The 19968-nt window shown below is 38.7% G+C and overlaps 1 protein-coding gene across 1 annotated transcript in view; it reads left to right on the plus strand.

Moving 5' to 3' along the window:
• The first annotated feature begins 361 nt into the window (after window positions 1-361).
• Window positions 362-19968, plus strand: part of Pnisr (PNN interacting serine and arginine rich protein) — a 28228-nt gene continuing 8621 nt past the window's right edge. The window contains exons 1-6 of the mRNA XM_023706168.1: window positions 362-855; window positions 11944-12031; window positions 13675-13863; window positions 15310-15533; window positions 17147-17318; window positions 19209-19399. Of these exons, the coding sequence (XP_023561936.1) occupies window positions 586-855; window positions 11944-12031; window positions 13675-13863; window positions 15310-15533; window positions 17147-17318; window positions 19209-19399 (1134 nt within the window). The 5' untranslated portion in view covers window positions 362-585. The remainder of the gene's footprint in view (window positions 856-11943; window positions 12032-13674; window positions 13864-15309; window positions 15534-17146; window positions 17319-19208; window positions 19400-19968) is intronic.

The following is a 19968-nucleotide window of genomic DNA, read 5'->3' on the forward strand; positions in this document are numbered from 1 at the left end:
TGTAATTTTATAACTTGAAGCTCGTGGCTTAGAAATTTGTACCTTTCATACATTTTAGGCCACTGAAATCAACGTCTGCTTTCCGATCGACGGCACTTCAGGCGCCCTGAGGGAAGCCATTTTGTAGTTAAGGCGAAGTGGCCGGACGAAAACCAGGCCTCCCGCCACTTTTTTCTAGAAGTCACTGAGACTGAAATTGAGGACTGGCGGAGCCAAGCCGCGCTGACCAAATGTGCCCAGCAGGGGGCGCGATGCTTTTACTTAACAAAGGAGGCCGGGCCGGCCAGCCCGGGCGTCAGCTGTGGCGGCGGGCCCAGGTGGCCTCTGGCGGGCGCCCCGCTCTTCCGAACCTCGGCGCCGCGCTGCCCGCCGGAGCCCCAACGGTCGGAGCCGGCCGGCTGCGTTCCAGGGCCCCTCCGCGCTCTGGAAGCGGCGAGGCGAACGCCAACCCTTTTCCAAAGCGGAAGATCGCGTTTTTAAAGAATTTGGGGGTACTGTCTGCGTAGAGAACTTACGCTCTTGGTCTCCTGCCCACTATAAAGATGAAAGCTCGTCCGCCACGGTACCGGCACATTTTGAGACGTAATGCACAGAACTAGCCAGGCGGTCGTAAAGGCAAAGTGGATTTGCCCACAACAAAAATGGCGCGGGAGCACGACACCGCGATATCGCGCGCGCACAAGCCGGGATGAGCGTTTGTATGGCTTCAGCCGACGGGCGGATGTTATCATTATTCACTTCCGGGTGAGCTTACTCGGGCGCCATCTTGTCTTGTTCGTAGAAGTAGAAGCATCGAAAGGGTTGGAGCCGTATTGGAAGAACGGTGGCGACGGCGGTGTTCCTGAACGAGGGCAGGTAAGTGATGAAGAACAACTGCACGTGGGCACCTTCCGGAGAACAACCTTCTTGGTTTTTGTGGCGACGCAGCCTCACCATAATATAGTCTGCGTACGATTCTTGGTGCGAGCGCTGGAACCTTAGACCCTTAAAGCAGTGGCGTCTGCCCGTGGGTCAGATCAGTGCTCTTGGTGAAAAGGAAGTGTTCTTATTAAGGCGAGTGTTTACGACTCTTAAAAGTTTCCTCTCGGATGAGACGGGACTAATTGTCGGGCTCCTGGCCGCCGTTAAGTACTGCGCGTGCGCAGAAGGAAGTCCTGTAGGGAGGGGGGGTGCAGCGCAGCGGAGGAGGCCGGGGCAGGAACCTGGAGCGCAGGCTTCCTGCAGCTCCGACTACGCAGGCGCAGCCGGGGGCGGCTGGGTCCTGGTGACTACGATTAGGTTCCTTAGTGTGTGTTTTTTATGTGTTCTTAGTCTATGATGGGCTTTTATATGTTTAGCTCACAAAGGTGACAGGTAGCATTCAGTATTTTAGTTGCTTCGTCCTATGGTGGATAAATAGTATTGTCATCTAAATGAGCACTAGACTGATTTTGATCGTGGGTGGTAAAATTGTTAAATTACGTGAGTTAGGCAAATAATAACTTTGTATCTGATTCTTGGAATGTTACCAAATTATTTCAGTTACTAACCTTATATTTGATTTTTTTTTTTTTCCTTTTGATGGAACCGGGAGTTGAACTTAGAGCTTTGTGCTTGCCAGGGAAGCGCTTATTCCACTGAGCCATCTCCCGGGCCCCAAAATTGTTAAATTAACATTCGCATTTAAGAGCTCAGCCCCCCAAATAAAATAAGCGTGGAATTTCTTATTTGAGTATACCAACGCAAGACCAGAAGAGAGCATTAAAGATTTTGCTTGTGGGTTAGTTTTGTAAATGGACAGAGGGTTCTTGGGAGACAAACAGCAAATCAGTTCTTCTAAGGTGTTTTTTTTTTTTTTTTTTTATTTTTTTTTTTTTTTTTTTTTTTTTGCGTGTGTGAGTGTGTGTCCAGCTCAGCCCACCAGGGTGCGGCGCAGGCTGGCATGTGGTGCTGGGGGATTGAACCCGGGTCCCTGTGCTTTGCTAAGCTTGTTCTAAGTAGGTGCTTTAGACCACTGAGCCATCTCTCCAGCCCCTCTAAGGTGTTCTTGAAAAGTTAAATAGTAGTAAAAGTTTGTGATAATTTCTATTTTAGAACGTGTTTTACTTCACAGGTAAATTAAGCAGATAGTGCATACCCCAACTGCCTTCCCTGAGCTCTTCATTTAGTACCATACATTAGTGTGTCTTCGTTACACTAAATGGAGTAGGGCCAGGTAGATAGCTCAGCGGTCAAATTGCCTGCTTGTCAAGCTCGAGGACCTAGGTTCAATCCCTGGTACCCCATGCTGAGCTGGCCCTGAGCTGAGTTAGCCGGTGAAACTGGGCGTGGAGGAACACACCTGTAATCCCAGCGCTGTGGATGCTGAGACAGGAGGATCATTGTGAGTTGGAGCTGCTAGCGAGACTCTCTACCAAATCAATCAGTCAATCATAGTAAATGGAGTAAAATTGATGTTATTAACTGAAGTTAATAATTTGTTTCCTTAGCTTGTTCCAAAAGTTTCTTTTCTGTGCCATCCTTTGTGGGTTGCCACATTCCCCATTATATTGTTATGTGTTTTGGGAACTTTCTCAGGTTTTCCTTTATGACTGTTATGAACTTGTGTCTTCCCATAATTGATATGTTGAAGTTCTAAACTCAGTTTAACCAAATGGAGAGGATCTGTAAAAAGGTAAATTGAGGTCCTTAGGGTAGACTCATCCACTGTAATTCCTGTCTTCGTTAGCAGAGATTAGGATCAGGCATGGTGGTACCCCTGCTTCCAGCAGTCTGGGAGGCTGTGTTTGGAAGGTCGCAAGTTTGAACCCAGTTTACATAATTTAGCAAGATCCTAAGAGAGAGGAGGGGAAGAGGACATGAAAAACCCCCTAAGATTTGTTACCTACAAGTACCAAACACCCCTCGATGAATGCAATCATTATATATTGTGAATGTGCACTAGTAAAAATTTTTAAAAGGATCCACCCCGCCAAAAAAAGGAGTGGTAGTGGCTGGGGATGGAGCTCAGTCCCCTAGAACCTTGGGAGGCAGGTATGAATGAGAGAATCAGAATGAATTGGGACACAGATAATGCCACCAATCAGCCAAGGAGAGGAGGCCTCAGATGAAACAAACCCTGCTGAAGCTTTGATCCAGGGCCTCGTAGCCTGCAGAACTATGTTTACATACATTTCCCTTGCTTGACCTAGTCTGTTACTTTATTATGGCAACCCTAACAAACCCACATGCTGTGACCTTGTTTTTTTTTGTTTTTTTTTTAACTTAAAGTACTGGGGATTGAATTTAGTGGCCTTTTTATCAACCAGCATCAACAGTGTTTTTACTTTTTTTTTTTTTTTACATTGTTTTGAAGCTGTACCACTAAGTTACCCAGACTAGACACATTTGTGATCCTGTTTATGCCTCTGGAAGTTCTGGGATTACAAGTGTGCACAATTGTGCCTGGTGACCTTGACATTTTAAAGTAGTATTGGTCAACTGTATTGTAGAATTCCCTCTTAATGGAATTAGCCAGATTCTTTCTCCTGATTGAAATAGTTTTCAGGGTTTAGGGAGGAGAATGACAGGTAAAATAGCCTTTTCATCACTTGTTGTAAGGGTACATACTGTCAGCATGACCTAACACAGTTGATGCTGACTTTGATCATTTGCCTGAGGTAACGTTTGTCAGGTTTTTCCACTTTAAGTTTCCCCCTTCTCCTTTTTGCAGACTGTACTCCTTGAAAGGAAATTGTTCTGCAGAAACTAACCTTAAGAAAAGGAGAGTTATGCCTCCTCTCCATTAGACTGGAGTATTTCTGTTAGTTATTTGGAAATCGATTTACTTTTTATATGCATTTGTCAAAATTTTTTTTTTTAAACAGTCTCTTCCTGGCACTGAGATGTTTCAGGCTCATCGTTTCTGGCTCTAGACTTAGGATCAGCTGTTTCTATAAAGAGTTCCAAGTCCTTTTCATGCAGAATAATACAAGAACCAAGTTCTTGTGCCTGAGTTGTGCTTGTTAGTAGTTGGGTGTTGCTTTAGGTCTTCTCCTTGCCTTTTTTTAGTTTTACTACCTTCAAGGGAAGGGATATTTATAACCAAACTATGCAGTTCTCCAGGACTTTTTGAATACTGTTACCTCTTGTGAGCAACAGGCTGCAGAATATTTCATATATGTGTGTGTATATATATATATTTAATGTTTCATATATGTTGAAAGCATGTGAAGTCAAGTGGCCAAAAATAAAAATTTAGCACTTTGTAGATTATAAGATTATCCTTCATTAGTACCATTTCTAGCTAACCAAAATTGAACAAATGAATTCTTTTCCACTTTGAGGCTAGTCACTTGTTTTTTTTTTTTTTTTTTTTTTTGCCCCCCCTTCCCCTGTCACTTGTATATAAGACTGAAATGGGAGGGGTGAAGACTATTGTTACATTTTGTGAATTGTAGCTTCGTATTTGAGGTGAAAACCACTTTACTCAAAGCTCCAAAAGAATTTTTTTCTGTATCCCCTTAATTTTGCACTTGATGCTTAAAGGATCCCCTTTGGTCCCATTCCCCTGACCTATACCAGCAGTTGAACCCAAGGTCTTCATGCAGAACTATATACCCAACCCTTTTCTTATTTTCTAGCCCTTTCCTTATTTTTTTATTTTGAGACAGTATCTTACTATGTCACTAAGTTGCCGAGGCTGGGCTTGAACTTGTAATCTTTCTGCCTTCCTTGCCCTCCTAGAGTGCTGGGATAACTGGCAGTCATCACCACTCCCAGCAGGAATAGCATTTTAGTCTTGCCTATCTTTTTGTCACACAGCCTTAATGACTTGCAAATTTTAATGATGGTCATTTAAACAAACCATTTGAAGAAACAAAACAATGATGGTTTTAATTCAGGATCGTTGAAGACAAGGATCAGATAAATGACTTATTTCTGATTGTATCAGTTTTATAGGGTTACCATAATGAATTACCATAAACTGGATGGCTTACAGCGGTAGGGATTTATGTCACAGTTGTGAATGAAGACTAACATCTGAAGTCAAGCTTTGACAGAATCATGCTCTGTAGTTGCACAGGAGGATCCTTCTCTTTCTAACTTGGGTACTGTATGTCAGTTGGTGGAGTTTACATACCCCTTCCAATCTGCCACTAGAGACATTCTGTCCTTTTCTTAAAAGAACACCAGTTGCTTGATTAGGTCTGACCTAATCAAGTACAGTATGACCTCTGGTAAATTTACATCCATTTTTAGAGACTATTTCCCAGAAAGGGTACATTGACAGAAACCAGGGGTTAGGACTTCAATTTACTTTTCTTTTTATTTAGGACAGGGTCTCCAGGCTCTCACTACACAGATCAGACTCTTAGTGATCCTCCTGTTCTCAGCCTCGCAAGTGCTGGGATTACAGGTGCACACCACCACGTCTGGTCTAAGTTGCCATCTTAGTGTGCCCCAGGGGGTGGGTCCAGCATGGTGGCTGGGGATCAAACCTTGAACCCCGGGCTCTGCATCTGCCTAAGCAGGCACTTTAATCTGCTGAGCTATCTGGTTGGCCCCTTCAACTTATATTTTGAGAAGACACAAATCAGTTTATATTACTGGTAATGATCATATGTTCAGTATTTTTCAAGCAGTGTGATAGTTTTGATGATTTGATGTAAGGTTTGGTTGTTGGTCTTTGTGGTCTTCCTTGAACCAAGTTGTTTTCTAAGGAGATCTCAACTTGTGCTCATGATGGGAAGTGTGTATATCAGGAGAACCTTACATCCTGACCTCATAGTAATCATATTTCTTCAGACTTGAAAACTTGAGCCTGTGGCTGTTTAAAATTAAGTCTAAAGAAGGAAGACATTTGAATCCGTTTTTTGGTATTATAAAGTAACAGTAGTAGTACTAGGATGTTATTTTTATGGTTAAATTATAGCATATTTAGTTGAAATACTTTAATCATTTAATATGAGCTCAGCTCTGTGGATAATTCAAATTATTATATTCTCCTGCTGTCAAGAAGATTCTTGTCTGAGCCAAGACAAAAACATAAAAATTTAATAATTTACTCTGAATTGTATATATACAATACTTGAAATAAGTCATCCATAAGTTACTGGGTAAAGTTTTAAACATTGTGAATGTGTAGCTGAGTGTCTGTCATTGTTACCAATATTTTCCAAATCATTATTAAACCAATGGATAAATGTCACTTTTAATGATGCAAGATTATATTATTCATTAAACCATAGTTGGGCTGGAAGTGTAGCTCTGATAGGGGGCTTTAGCATTTAAAGGTTTTGGCTTCAGTTCTCAGCACCATGCACAAAAAACCTGTAGTGAATTTAAAAACACAGTCCACCTTTCCTGTCTGTGAGTTCCACATCCATCTATTTAGCCAACAAGGGATAGAAAATTTGTGGAGAAAAAAGTTGCATCTATAGTAAATTTATACAGACTTTTTTTCCTGTATTCATTCCTTCATTGAGTATTTTGGTTTTTAGGACAATAATACATAACAGTCTTGTTATGTATTTTAGGCAGGCCCTAAACTCACTGTATAGCCCATGCTGGCCTGGAATTGGAGGCTGTCCTGCTTCAGCCTCTCAAATGCTGGGATTACAGGCACCTGCCATCACACCCAGTTTTCTTCCTATCCCTATTTAAACAAGTAGTAGTATGACAGCTGTTTAACATAGTGTATTAGGGGTTGGAGGTTATTTGAGTTGTTTACATGCAAATACTAATGCAGTTTGTATAATGAACTTAAGAATTCTCAGATTCTTATGTAGATAGGGATCCTGGAACCAGTCTTTAACAGATAGAGAAGAACCATCTGCCTCTGGTGTGCCTTTGTAATCTTTCTGTTTTCTGAATTTTGAATTAGTTAAGTTTGCTGGTAGTGAAATCTTGTGATTAAAAATAAAAAAGGAAGAAAGATTTTGAAATCTTTGCCATTGATCACTTACCTTGTTCTTTAGTTAAAGAATAACTAATGAAAGTATCACTAAGTGCTGTGCTGGGTGTGAAACTTGGGTTGAAAGATGTAAACATTTGTATTAAGTATGTGAATAATTCTAGTTTCATACCAACTTTTTCTGCAAGTGGTAGTGTAACACTAAGTTTTAATTTCACATCTTTTTCTCACGTATGCCAAATGCTATATTTGGATCATAGCTTCCATAAATATTTGGGGAAAAAAAGTTTTAGAAAACAGCTGTAAGGGCTAGGGAGATAGCTCAGTGGACTAAGCTCCTGCTTAGGCAAGCACAGGGACCGGGTACGATCCCTGGCATCACAAGCCCTGCCAATCCCGCCCCTGGGCACGCTGAGCTGACCACTGAGACCTGGCGTGGTGGCACAAATCTAATCCCAGCACTGGGGAGGCTGAAAACAGGAAGATCACTGCAAGTCAGAGGCTGCATAGTAAGACTATACCAAATACATTAAAAACAAACAAAAGCCCAGCTATAGTTAATAAGGATTTGGTTTAAATATATAGAAAATGGCTGCAATGTAGATCAGACTCTTAGAAATATGCAAATAAAACAGCTGTGCATAGGAATACTTGAAGATGTATGTATGTTGCCCAAGCTGGTATCGAACTCCCACCTGCTCCCTTCTCATGTACCACCAAGCCTGACTTTTAAAAATTTTAATAAATGGTGAAAGCATAAACCTATGATTTCAAGAGAAGTATAGACAGGAAGACAAATTTTCAAGTAAGGGTCATTCCAAAAATCTAGTGAAATCTGGGCAACTTTTAGATTGCTTTAAACGGTATCGGCTTTATCGACGTGTTTTGGGTAGTGGTGCTGGGGATAGAAGTCAGGGCTTCCTGCATGCTAGATACGCTTTGTACCACTGAGCTACATCCCTGCTCCCTTCCCCTTTAAACTTCCTCATAGTTGTACAAGTGCTACCAGAAATAGTACCAAGTAAGTGCTGGTCATATATTAGCTACTAATAATTAGAACTTTCTGTGTTGAGTTTTTGTGTTTCTCACAATAACACTGAGATAGACACCATTTTATGGGTAGAACTTAAAGGATTAGAGAATAGTTTGTTGCTAATAAAGGAGTTAGATAGAAATCAGAGCCTTTGCTTTGAAATCAAGGTGGAAATAATGACCAGAAACTTAAAAGGAGAACTGAAAAAGTTGTCAATGGTAATAGTGAAATATGAGTTAGAAAAAGAAACTGTAGAGGAAAAAAAAGGAAACTTTGTAGTGGTTTTAGAAATGTAAATTTATGTATTGGAAATGATGCGAGTATCCATTAATGCCTTATTTAATCATTTGAAGTAGTTTGTTTGCAACTCTAGGAGGCATTGTATAGAGCTAGTGATAAAGTCTACATTATATAAATTTTCAATTTAAAAAGGTGAACCCAGGCACTGAATTGTTGATAAAGGTTTGGAATACATAGCAAAGCTATGTGTAAGCCCGCTTATCAGTTGCTGTAAGTCTAGGTGAACAGCTTCCTTCTTTACCTTTAAAAGTAAACAGAAGGAGCTTGTGATCACTCACTCATCTGCTCTTTGTTTAGTGCCTGCAGTGTAGATATTATCCTGTATCTTATGAAAGATAAAGAGAGAAAATGTATGAGTCTGTCAACTTTTGGAAGCTATTGATCTAAAGGAAAGAAAACCAAAGCATTGCAAGGACAGTTTTCTCTAATACTAATTTCTTTCTTTTTTCTCTTTTCCATTTTCGATTTTTTTTCTCAGAGTCTCAATCTCATGGTGATCCTACTGCCCCAGTCTCCCAAGTGCTGGGAATACAGGGGTTAGCCACCATGTCTGGCCTTCTAATGCCAATTTCTTTATTTTTTAAATTTTTATTTATTTTTTTGCGGAACCAGGGATTGAACTCTGGCCCTTGTGCTTGCCAGGGAAGTGTTTATTTTACTGAGCTATCTCCCTGGCCCTCTAATGCCAATTTTTAAACATAGAATTCCTTAGAAAAATTTGATATATATTACTACCTTATTCATATCATTGATGTTAATCCTGGGCAGGTGAGATCTTTGCATGTTTCCTATCTTGATCATTTTCTACTTTTTAAAAAAATTTATTTGGTATAGGGTCTCACTACACAGCTCAGACTCGTAGTGATGCACCTGTTTTCAGCCTCCCCAGCGCTGGGATTACAGATGTGTGACATCACGTGGCATCTCAGTGGCTGGCTCAGCGTGCCCAGGGTTGGGCCAGCAATCAAACCCTGGTTCCCGTGCTTGCCTAACCAGGTGCTTAGTTTGCTGAGCTGTCTAGCTGGCCTTTGAATTGTTTTTTATTATGAGTGAATTTTCCAAATACTTTGAAAATTTTTAAAAATGATGCTAAAAGTATTTACCATTTCATTTTTGCTGTCTCTAAACTTTCATATTGGTAAAATAATTTCCCATTATAGTTAATAGAAAGTATACTTATGTGTTAATTTGAAAATGACCACATTTTCCTGTTTCATTTTTGAAGTTATTCTGATCTTTATAATCAATGACCACTTTTTTCCCCCTCTACTTTAGGGTATAAATCTTCTTGCTGTTATGCTTTCACGCTGTAGTCTGAATCAACCTGAATTTTAAACAGAAGGTGAGCCTCTGATGTCAGTGAATATAGCAGTTGGTATTGCCTGATGTTTTCTGTTCATTCATTCATTCATTATTTCTCTATTAGCCTTAATTAAAATTGTAATTGAAGTTATTTTTCTCATATTTCAGATTTAGAGGTTTGTAAAAGTTGTAGTTGGGAAATGGGAGAAAGGAAGAAGAAATACTGAAGAGAGATTAGAAAAAGGAGTATATTTAGCTTGGAACTGATACCCAGTTCCATCTGTTGACCACACTTGTGGTACAGCATTGTGTCTCTTTTGCCATATTCTAATGAAGCTGTTGTAATAGACTATGTTGCTGCAGCTAGAAGATGAGTACATTTGACTTATAAGTAAATCAAGGTAACAAAGAAAGACACTTCTAATTCAAGGACTTCTTCAGTTAAGAAATCCCCCATCTGCCACTGATATACTGTTTCAATAATCAGAGAATGCTTTGAAGACTGTAGTTGAAAACTCTTAAAAGTCTGAATAGCAATAGCCCATGTTCCAGTAGAGTGCTTCTGTGTACTTTCTTTTTATCTGACTTCCTTGCTTTTTGTGAATTTGTAATACTAAAGTTAGCTTTTCTCTTGTTTTTAGAATAAAGGACCAATTTAACAAGATTTATTTAATGAACATTTATTGAATGCTGCTTGTATATTAAGACTTGAGATACAGAAATAAAGAAACAGCCAGAGAGGGAAGAGAATTGAAAGCTGAGCCAGTAGTGAAACCATGACTCAAAGTTTTCAAGGGCTGGGAATGTAGCTCAGCATGAAGGCACTAAGTTCAGTCCCCAGTACTGCTGAAAAAGATACCATATCCCGCTTAGAGAGAGAGAGAGAGAGAGAGAGAGAGAGAGAGAGTGTGTGTGTGTGTGTGTGTGTGTCTCCCTGGCTCATCAATAGGGTTATGTATCAGTGTTTTGTAAGCACAAAGGTATCAGACTTAGGGGAATTAAAAAATTTTCTTCTTTAAAAAAAGTTCAGCCTTGTTTATAAGAAGGAGGCTAGTACCCTTCTTTTCATGCTATGTAACAGCTCTTGTAGACTATCTCACTGGCTTTCTATGGTTATTTATTCTAAAGTTATTTATCATGTTCCTTTACCATCTCTTTGTTTTTATATATATATTGGAAGTTCAATTGGATTCAGCAAAACATTTTTGGGGAGCTCTTGAGCAGGGGTTGTGTCAGTAATCAAACTCGGGACCTGTGCTTGTTAGCCAGCGTCCGTGCCGCTGCACTAAGTCCCAGGCCTGGGGAGAATATTTATAGTGGTTCTGGGAACATAGTACTGTATCATAGATACCACATAATCCATGGGGTCATATTTTGGAAGCCTTTGAATCTCTAATTTATTATCAACTTTTATTTAAGATTTCCTGAATCAATTATTTAGGGTTGGCAATATTGCATTTATTAGCTAGAATTAGGTAGTACCTTGGTTCATGAACTTAATTTGTTTCATAATTCTGGAAAAGATGGGTGGTTGTGTTCCTTACCCAGTGCAGTTTGCAAACAAGAACACAATTTTGCGAAATGCTTTTGTTTGTAACCGAAATTGTTGACAAACAAAAGTGTTTGTGAACTGAGGTACCACTATACATATAAGGAAGAGCTTTCTTCATCAGCTAGAGCAATTTGGTTGTTCTTTTAAAGGGTTCTTGGTTGGGAGAGAGTAAATCACTGTTTTCTTGTAATCTTTAAAACAGATTTTCAGATTCATAGCTAATTTGATTAGAACTATACTTGCCATCAAGCTCTTGACATTGTTATCTGTCACTTAGTTGCATATGCCCAGGTTTATTTGCTTGCAGCTGACCAAAGGCAATTTATTTTGGTAAAAAGGAAAGAGGATTTATTCAGAAGTAGCTTTAGGGAAATGGAGGGGCCTTATCACCCAAGTCACCATCTCACAAAGTATGGTGTTGCAGGAACAGTGTGGGGGAGGTATACAGTGAGACAGTAGCTACACAGTAGTAAGGCTTATTTCATACCTTCCCAGACCCAGACTCCTTCCATTCTTTCCTGTGGAAATAAAACTGGACTTAGACTTTTTGGTGCTAACATCTGTATAATTTCTGACCATTTTATTGGGGTTGAGGAGAGGTGGGGTGGCAGTTTGTATTGCTAGGCCTGAGAAAGTTTGGAGAAGCCATTTATCTTATGGTAAAATATCTTAAGTTTTGAAGTTTCATTTTGCTTTGTTGATCACAACATGAGTGTATTATAGTTGTTTCTGCCAACCTATTGAGCAAAATTTTAGAGCTCTCGTCATATTAGTGTATCATATAATAATTTCTGATATGTGAGGTTGGAAATTGAAATTGTACTATAATTTTTAAACTTTAATTTATTAAAGATAGAAAATCAATATATTTTTAAAGAAAAGATGTGGGATCAAGGAGGACAGCCTTGGCAACAGTGGCCCTTGAACCAGCAACAATGGATGCAGTCATTCCAGCACCAGCAGGATCCAAGTAAGGAAAGTGAATTGGGAAGAGGGTGGGGATTGGGTATATGCTTTGGAAGCCGACAGCGGACTAAGTACCCACTTAGGCAAGTGCAGAGATCAGGGTTTGATCCCCAGCACTACATTCCGAACTAGCCCTGCCCCCGGATACACCGAGCCAGCAAACAAGTCCGGGCTTGGTGGCACATGTCTGGAATCCCAGCACTGGGGAGACTGAAAGCAGGAGGATCACTAGGAGTCGGAACTGCGTGTTGAGATCCTTTACCATTTTATATAAGTGATATGGAAGCTGTTAGACGATGGAATTAGGATTGGTATGTTGCATGCTTGCATAGTAAGAATGTAATCCTCTCCATAAGTAGTCTTGCCATACAGAGCTGTATAGTGAGAAGTACATTTTTATTTGGAAGACTCTCCCTTAAAGGATAGAAAATTTCACATATTTATTTATTTATTTATTTATTTTCTTTTTGGTGATACCAGGGATCAAACTCAGGACCTTGTGCTTGCCGCATAAGCACTTATTCCACTGAGCTAGCTCCCTGGTTCCCAGATTTCACATTTTTAAAACTTAGTGTTGTTTTTCTGAACATAAACATCGACAAAGCATAGACTTTGTTAAATGGAGCATACTGTTATTATTACTTCTGAATCTTAGAGTCAGGTTGTATTTGCCTGTATACTGTTCTTCATCACTTTAAGTTTTTTTTAAGACTGTACAGTATTTCAAACATGCACAGAGGCAGAAGAAAAGATTATAGGAAGAGCTCTAGACAGTATATAATCAGATTGCTCTCCCCTGAGTGATCAACTGCTATTTCTTTTTCAAATTAGTTACATAGGAATTCTGTCTGTTACAATTTAACAAACCCACTTTTGGATATTTGATTTTTAGCTTCTTACTCTTCATGTACATGTCATAATTGTCAGTTTTGTTAATACGAGAGCTAGGTTTCTAGGTCACAGTTGCAGATTGGGGAAGTTCTTATACACATTGCTAAGTTTAACTTCATGTATGTTATGGCAGTTTTATATTTCATAAAAATGTGAGAATGTCTAGTTTTTAGTAAACTGAGATGTGAGTGAAAATGAATCTTACTCTGTTTTGTTCATTCTTAACATGTTAGTAGAGATGTTTGGAGAGGAAAAATGGAAGACTTTCAACATAGTGGAGACAGCAAATTTTGAGAGCAGGATGGCTGAAAGGTGGTTAAGGAAATAAGTTTTGGTTGGAAAGGAGGCCCCAAAAGAAGGGCAGCCCTGGGGATGAGTGGAGATAGGTGACCAGGCCAGTTTGAATTTTGTACGCTTAAAGTTGTCCTGCAAGGAAGAGTAGGTCATGATGCAGAAAGGAAGGAATGAGTTTGGTTGTTTTTATGGTGTTTTTAAATGGGAGGAAACTTTTTAAAAACTCAGTAAACTAAGATGTAAGGTACAAATTTACTAATGGGTTAATATTAGAAATGGGTTGAATGTTTTTGTGGATCCTTTTCTGAAAATTCTGAAGTAGTTTATGTTGTAGCCTGAATGTGGATTATTTTCTAAGGGTCCTTTCAAGCATAACTAAAAAACAACATGCTTGGTTCAGACAGAATACTGTTCTTTGAGTTCCTACATTCAAATGCTAAGTTCTTTGTTAATTTACATTAGGCCAGATTGACTGGGCTGCATTGGCTCAAGCTTGGATTGCCCAGAGAGAGGCTTCAGGACAGCAAAGCATAGTGGAACAACCTCCAGGAATGATGCCCAATGGACAAGAGATGTCTACAATGGAATCTGGTCCTAACAATCATGGGAATTTTCAAGGAGATTCAAACTTTAATAGGATGTGGCAACCAGGTTTGTTGTTTTCTAAATTTTAAGATGATTTTTAAAATAAAATGAAGATTAATAGTCAATTTATTTAGTTTTGCTTGTTTTATGACTTCTTGAAGTTAATGTTTGGTGAAGAACAGGCAGTCTTGGTCTAACCTTGATATTTTGTGGTTAAAATTATGCTGTGATCAGTATGCTGGCATTGTGGCTCTCAGTTTGACTCTTTTCTTGGTTCTTCATTCCTAGGCTGACAGGGGCTGGGAACACTGGAAACTTCACTTGGCACCTAGGGGAGAGAGCATTGTTTCTCTCGCAACCTCTAGCCTTTTCAGAAGCAGCACTGGCAGAGTAAAACATGTGTAGCCTCTAGTAAAAGGAAAATTGTGTTCCTGTGTGACAAGTCTGTCAGATATACTCTGCCCCTGTAATCCACCCACGTTTTTCTACCCTTTTTCTCAGATAGTAAAGACCTACAAATTATGTTTTCTTAAACATGATTTAGATTCCTGCATGCTAATACAGTTTTCTACGACTTGTGTTCTATTTTTAATAAGCACTTGAAAATGTAAAGGAATTTTGCATTTAAATATGCTTATAGTGAAGTCGATAGTCTCTTTTTCCTGTTAATGTTTACTGTTTTTTATAGTAGTATAACAGTGGAAAATACGAGAAGGAACCTCTAAACATCACTTTATTTTTTGTTTTTTATTTTTTTTGGCCAGTTCAGCTTGCTCTGAGGGCACTGCTGGTTTGGCATGTGGTGCAGGGGATCGAAACGCAATTCCCTAAGCTGGCGATCTGCCTAAGCTGGTGTTTTAGACCATTGAGCTATCTCGCCGGCCCCTAAACATCACTTTAAAAGAACAACAAATATTTCAGCTTAAGTACTGGGAAGTAAAAATTTCCCAAGTTTCAAAATACTTTGTTTCCCTAAATTCCAGTGTATAAATGGCTTGTCCTGCTCTCAACCCTAAACCCATCCCTTTTGACTCTTTGTGACCCTGGCAAGTTATTTATCCAATAATGTGCTTTAGATTCCTTTGCTGAAGTCAGCAAAATTAATACCTGATTGTTCCCTACCTCACAGGGATGTTGTGAGGATAAATGTGTTCATGGAAGAAAGAATTCACATAAAGTTCTGAGGTGGTTTTATGGTGTTATTATTGAACAAAAATAGAAAAACTTTAAAAAGTTGTTTTGGATTTTGTTGCATTCATTAAAAAATGTTGGACTTTTTTTCTTTTTATTTAGGTTATAAGTTAGAGTGGTATTAATTCCTTTGATTTGTAAGATACTTTAGTTAATTGCTTATTTTTAAGATACATAAAAGAAATTTGACCAAAAAGTCATAAGTTGTTTTTATAACATCTGTTTCTTTTCTGAAAAATACAGCTTTCTTGAGATCTTGAAAATTGTGTTGATTTTATTATAACCCCCTGTTGAATGTTTTTATGCCTAAATCCTAAATAGAATGGGGAATGCATCAGCAGCCCCCACACCCCCCTCCAGATCAGCCATGGATGCCACCAACACCAGGCCCAGTGGACATTGTACCTCCTTCTGAAGACAGCAACAGTCAGGACAGTGGGGAATTTGCCCCTGACAACAGGCATATATTTAACCAGAACAATCACAACTTTGGTGGACCACCCGATAATTTTGCAGTGGGGCCAGTGAACCAGTTTGACTATCAGGTGAAAGATATTTTGTTGCTTTAATACCATAGATGTGCACGTAATCCATTCTTTGGAAGTGTCTCATCAAGAATACCTAAGATACTTGTTTCAGTTTTCAGGGTTGTACAGTTAAACATATACAGCGTTGCAAAACATTTATTAATTTTTGACTATTAAAATCATCAGATGGGACTAGGGATATAGCTCAGCAGTGCAGCACCTGAGGCAAGTGTGAGATCCTGAGTTTTCATGGTACCAAAAAACTCCCCAGGTTTTTATTTGGGTTAGGAAAATGATGTTAAAGACTCCTTGGGAATACTTTCGGATACAATGAAAGATGTATACGTGAAAAGCTATCTGATGTTATATTTTCTAATTTCAAAATGATTTGAATGTTAAAGTTCAGAAAATACATACTACCAATAATAGCTTAGGGTTAAGACACGAAGAAGTGTGAACGTAGATCATCTTCCTAGCTGCAGTACCTCCTGGTGTGTAGTATTACGCCTTTTTCTTATGTTAATTTTCCATTCTGACATGGCATGTTAATGGAATTGTATGTCATTTCCTTTGTAACATCCAGTCCATTCCTAGGGACATAGAACTCTATGGAGACTAGTGATAAAATACGGGGCTTTATTATTTTAATATACTATGTAAAGATCTATCAAAATTACAGAATTACATGTCATTTTGAAATAACTACTGCAATTGTTACTTTATGAACTGAACTGTCAAAATTAAAAATTTTGAAATGTTCCATCTATCATTTCACTACTTTTGAGGTAGAATTGATAGTCACCTAGAGGCAGCAGTCTCGTAGTACATATTCAGATACTTGTGTACTCACTTGGAATACACATAACAGTTTTTGTTTCATTTATGAAGAAATGTAATGATAGGGTGCTTCTACTTACCCTAATTCTGGTTGGTGGATGCCATGCTAACAAGAGAAAGAAATTTGGGCAACTGGCTTTAGAAAAACCTCTGCAAATATCAAAAAATATTCACTATATCATGTTTCAGTAACTTTCTTTGGTTATTAATAAACATTGTGTAAGAATATAAAAGCAACTTGAGTTCACTACAGCTAGGAAGTTGCAGGCAACAAAAAATTCTCAGCTGGGTGTGGTGGCACATGTCTATAATCCTAGCACTTGGGAGGCTGAGGCAGGAGGATCACCGAGTTCAAGGCCAGCCTGTACTACAGAACTGAGACCCTGTCTCAAAAAACTCACAATAAAAAAATTATTAATGAAAAATATTTATTTGATGTCGGCGGTTGTGGGGATGATTTATAAAATAGATTCACAGTGAGTTTATTGTATAATACACATACACGTGTAGGTGTGTATTTGCATATATATAGTTACATATAGTCTTTATTTCTTGAAAATAACATATCAGCTGGCTTTTAGAAGGCTCTTTGCACTTTACACAGGCAGAAAGTGTCTAAAGAAAAGTAAGCCTAGGTTTTTGGGGCCACAGAAATACTCATGCAGAGTAGAACCATGGAATTCTTGGATTTGCTGCACACATGGATTTCTACTGTCCCAGTTCATAACACACGTGTGTCCCAGAGAGTATATTGTATTAAATTGAAGAAAAAATAAAATGCAATACTCTTTCAGCATGGGGCTGCTTTTGGTCCACCGCAAGGTGGATTTCATCCTCCTTATTGGCAACCAGGACCTCCAGGACCTCCAGCACCTCCCCAGAACCGAAGAGAAAGGCCATCATCATTCAGGGATCGGCAGCGGTCACCTATTGCACTTCCTGTGAAGCAGGAGCCTCCACAAATTGGTAGCTATTTAAGTAGTAAACCAAGTTGGCATGATTATCACTGTAAAAAAGATGTCTTATTTTCTTAAGTTGTTCTAATGCCTCTGATGTATTAAATGGTGATACTTTAAAATCCTGTCATATTAGGCCCGGCATGGTGGAATATGCCTATAATCCCAGAATTGGGAGGCTGAGGCAGGAGGATCATTGCAAATTTGGGAGGCCAGCCTGAGCTGCAGAGTGAATTCAAGGCCAGCCTGAAGTAAATTGTGAAACTGTCTCAAAAAGCCATAAATAAATCCCTGTCATTTTATAGTCATAAAATTAGAAAGATACTGTACTTCCTAAAATGTTTTGAAATTTTTTTCTTGCTCATAAGCTCTAGATTTTGTAGAAATGTATGTTTTCTTTCTTTACTTTTTTTTTTTTTTTTTTGCGGAACTGGGGATTGAACTCAGGCCGTTGCGCTTGCCAGGCAACTTATTCTACTGAGCCATCTCCCCAGCCCGAAATGTATGTCTTCATGACTAGTGTTTTTGTGTACACTTCATAAGTGTTGAAATTTTAGAATGTTAGGCAGATAAATATTTCCCCTTTTCAAAGCCTAAATATTCTGTCTTAGGTCTCTTTCACATTAAGTAAATCTGACACTGTTGCTAGCTTAGTTTTCCTTTGATTATTTCCCTTTCATAGGTATTTTTGGCAGAAAATTTTAATTTGTAATAACAGCTTTTTGACAGTAGCAAGTTCTATGTATGTGCCACTTTGTCTAGACAGCTCCAACTCATCCAGTGGATAAGAAAATTTAATTCTGTTCTTTTTATTTTTTAAAATATATTTTTATGTATTTAGTACAGATTCTGCAGGGTTTCACTACACAGATTGGACTCATAGTGATCCTCCTGTTTTCATCCTCCCAGGCTCTGGGATTAGAGGCTTGTGCTACCACACCCAGTCTCAGTCACTGTCTCAGCACTTTAATCTGCTGAGCTATCTGGTGGACCCTCTTAAGCCTGTTCTTTTAATTATGTTTTTTTTTTAAATTTTTTTAAGTTATGTTTTTTAATAGATTTTTTTTTAATGTTTCCTTTCTTTTTTTCTTTTTTTTTTTTTATTTTATGGTCAGCTCAGCCTACCCTGGGGGCGGGCCTGGCATGGCATGTGGTGCCGGGGATCAAACCGAGGTCCCTGCATGCTTGCCTAAGCAGACGCTTTAGACTACTGAGCTATCTCGCCAGCCCTTTAGTAGATGTTTGTTGTTACTGCTGTTTGAGAGTTTGTTTGTTTTGATGAGACAAGTTCTTGCTGTATGTTCCAAGCTGGCTTTGAACTCACCGTGTGGGCTAGGTCAGCCTCCAGTTGTATCCTTCTACCTTAGGCTCCCACGGAGCTGGCATCACAGGTGTATACCACCATGCCTGTTGAAGTCTGGTCTTTTTACATTTTAACAAGATTCTATCTTATTCTTTTTCCTTTTTTTTTTTTAAACCTACTGAATGACTTAGTGTGAAAGCAGACTTCTGCTTTTGTTTGTCTCTGCTCTGTTTTCATATTTTAGGAAGTAGGTTTTTTTTTTTAAATAAGAGTTTGGCTTTGCATTATCCCACATCAACATTTATTTTCACTGTGAGCACATCACTTTATCTGTTTGAGTGTGCATTTCCTCATCTACAAAATACTGCCATAACAGCAATGATCTTGAGGGCTTTTGTAAAGATTAAATAGTGTGACAGTTTAATGTGCTTTTATTGTATTCAGGCAGATTAATCATTAGAACTTGTTCCCTACTGTCAGAAGGGATCATTTTAAAGAAAGCATGATATTTAATGGAATTGTCCCTTTTTTTTTTCTCACAAGTTTGTAGAGAATTGGGAATAAGGAACTCATTTTTTTTTTCCCTGTATAAAACAGATGCAGTAAAACGCAGGACTCTTCCAGCTTGGATTCGTGAAGGTCTTGAAAAAATGGAACGTGAAAAGCAAAAGAAATTAGAAAAAGAAAGGATGGAACAGCAACGTTCACAGTTATCGAAAAAAGAAAAGAAGGCCACAGAAGATGCTGATGGAGGTGATGGCCCTCGTTTACCTCAGAGAAGTAAATTTGTAAGTAGAACCTATGTGAAGTTTATTGAAATAGACATTTTATCTTAGAGAAAAATATTAACGTTCCTGAGATAACGTGCAGTGAGCATATTGGGGTTTTTTTGGCGTGTATGCATATTGAGGGTGGAGATACCCTGTAGGCTTCTGGACAATATTACATATTCTTTCGTTGGTGTAGCTCATTCCCACATGGTGGATTATGTAAAGCAAAACTGTGTTGAATGATGATAGAGAGGAAACATGCCTTTTTTGAATATTTAAATATATACTTACACCTAAAGATGTAGTAAGTTTTGACATAGGCAGTGAAAATCAGTTGTTTTTTTTTTAATCAGTGTTTTGAATGTTTAAATCTTTATCAGTAAGATGGTGTGAGTGATTTAGGGATTCACCATTCCTTAATAATGGGATTCTAGCTGCTCTAGCAGCTGCATTAATGGTCAGAATACAAGACAGGGAGGAAATGGGTCTTCCAGACCATTTTCTTAGGATTGCCAAGAGTGACCATATGTTTAAAGAAGGGTCCTGTTTTTAGGATATTATATACATACTGAAATGTGAAACCATAC

Source organism: Octodon degus, unplaced genomic scaffold (assembly GCF_000260255.1).
Source record: "Octodon degus isolate 3935 unplaced genomic scaffold, OctDeg1.0 scaffold00244, whole genome shotgun sequence".
NCBI lineage: Eukaryota > Metazoa > Chordata > Mammalia > Rodentia > Octodontidae > Octodon > Octodon degus.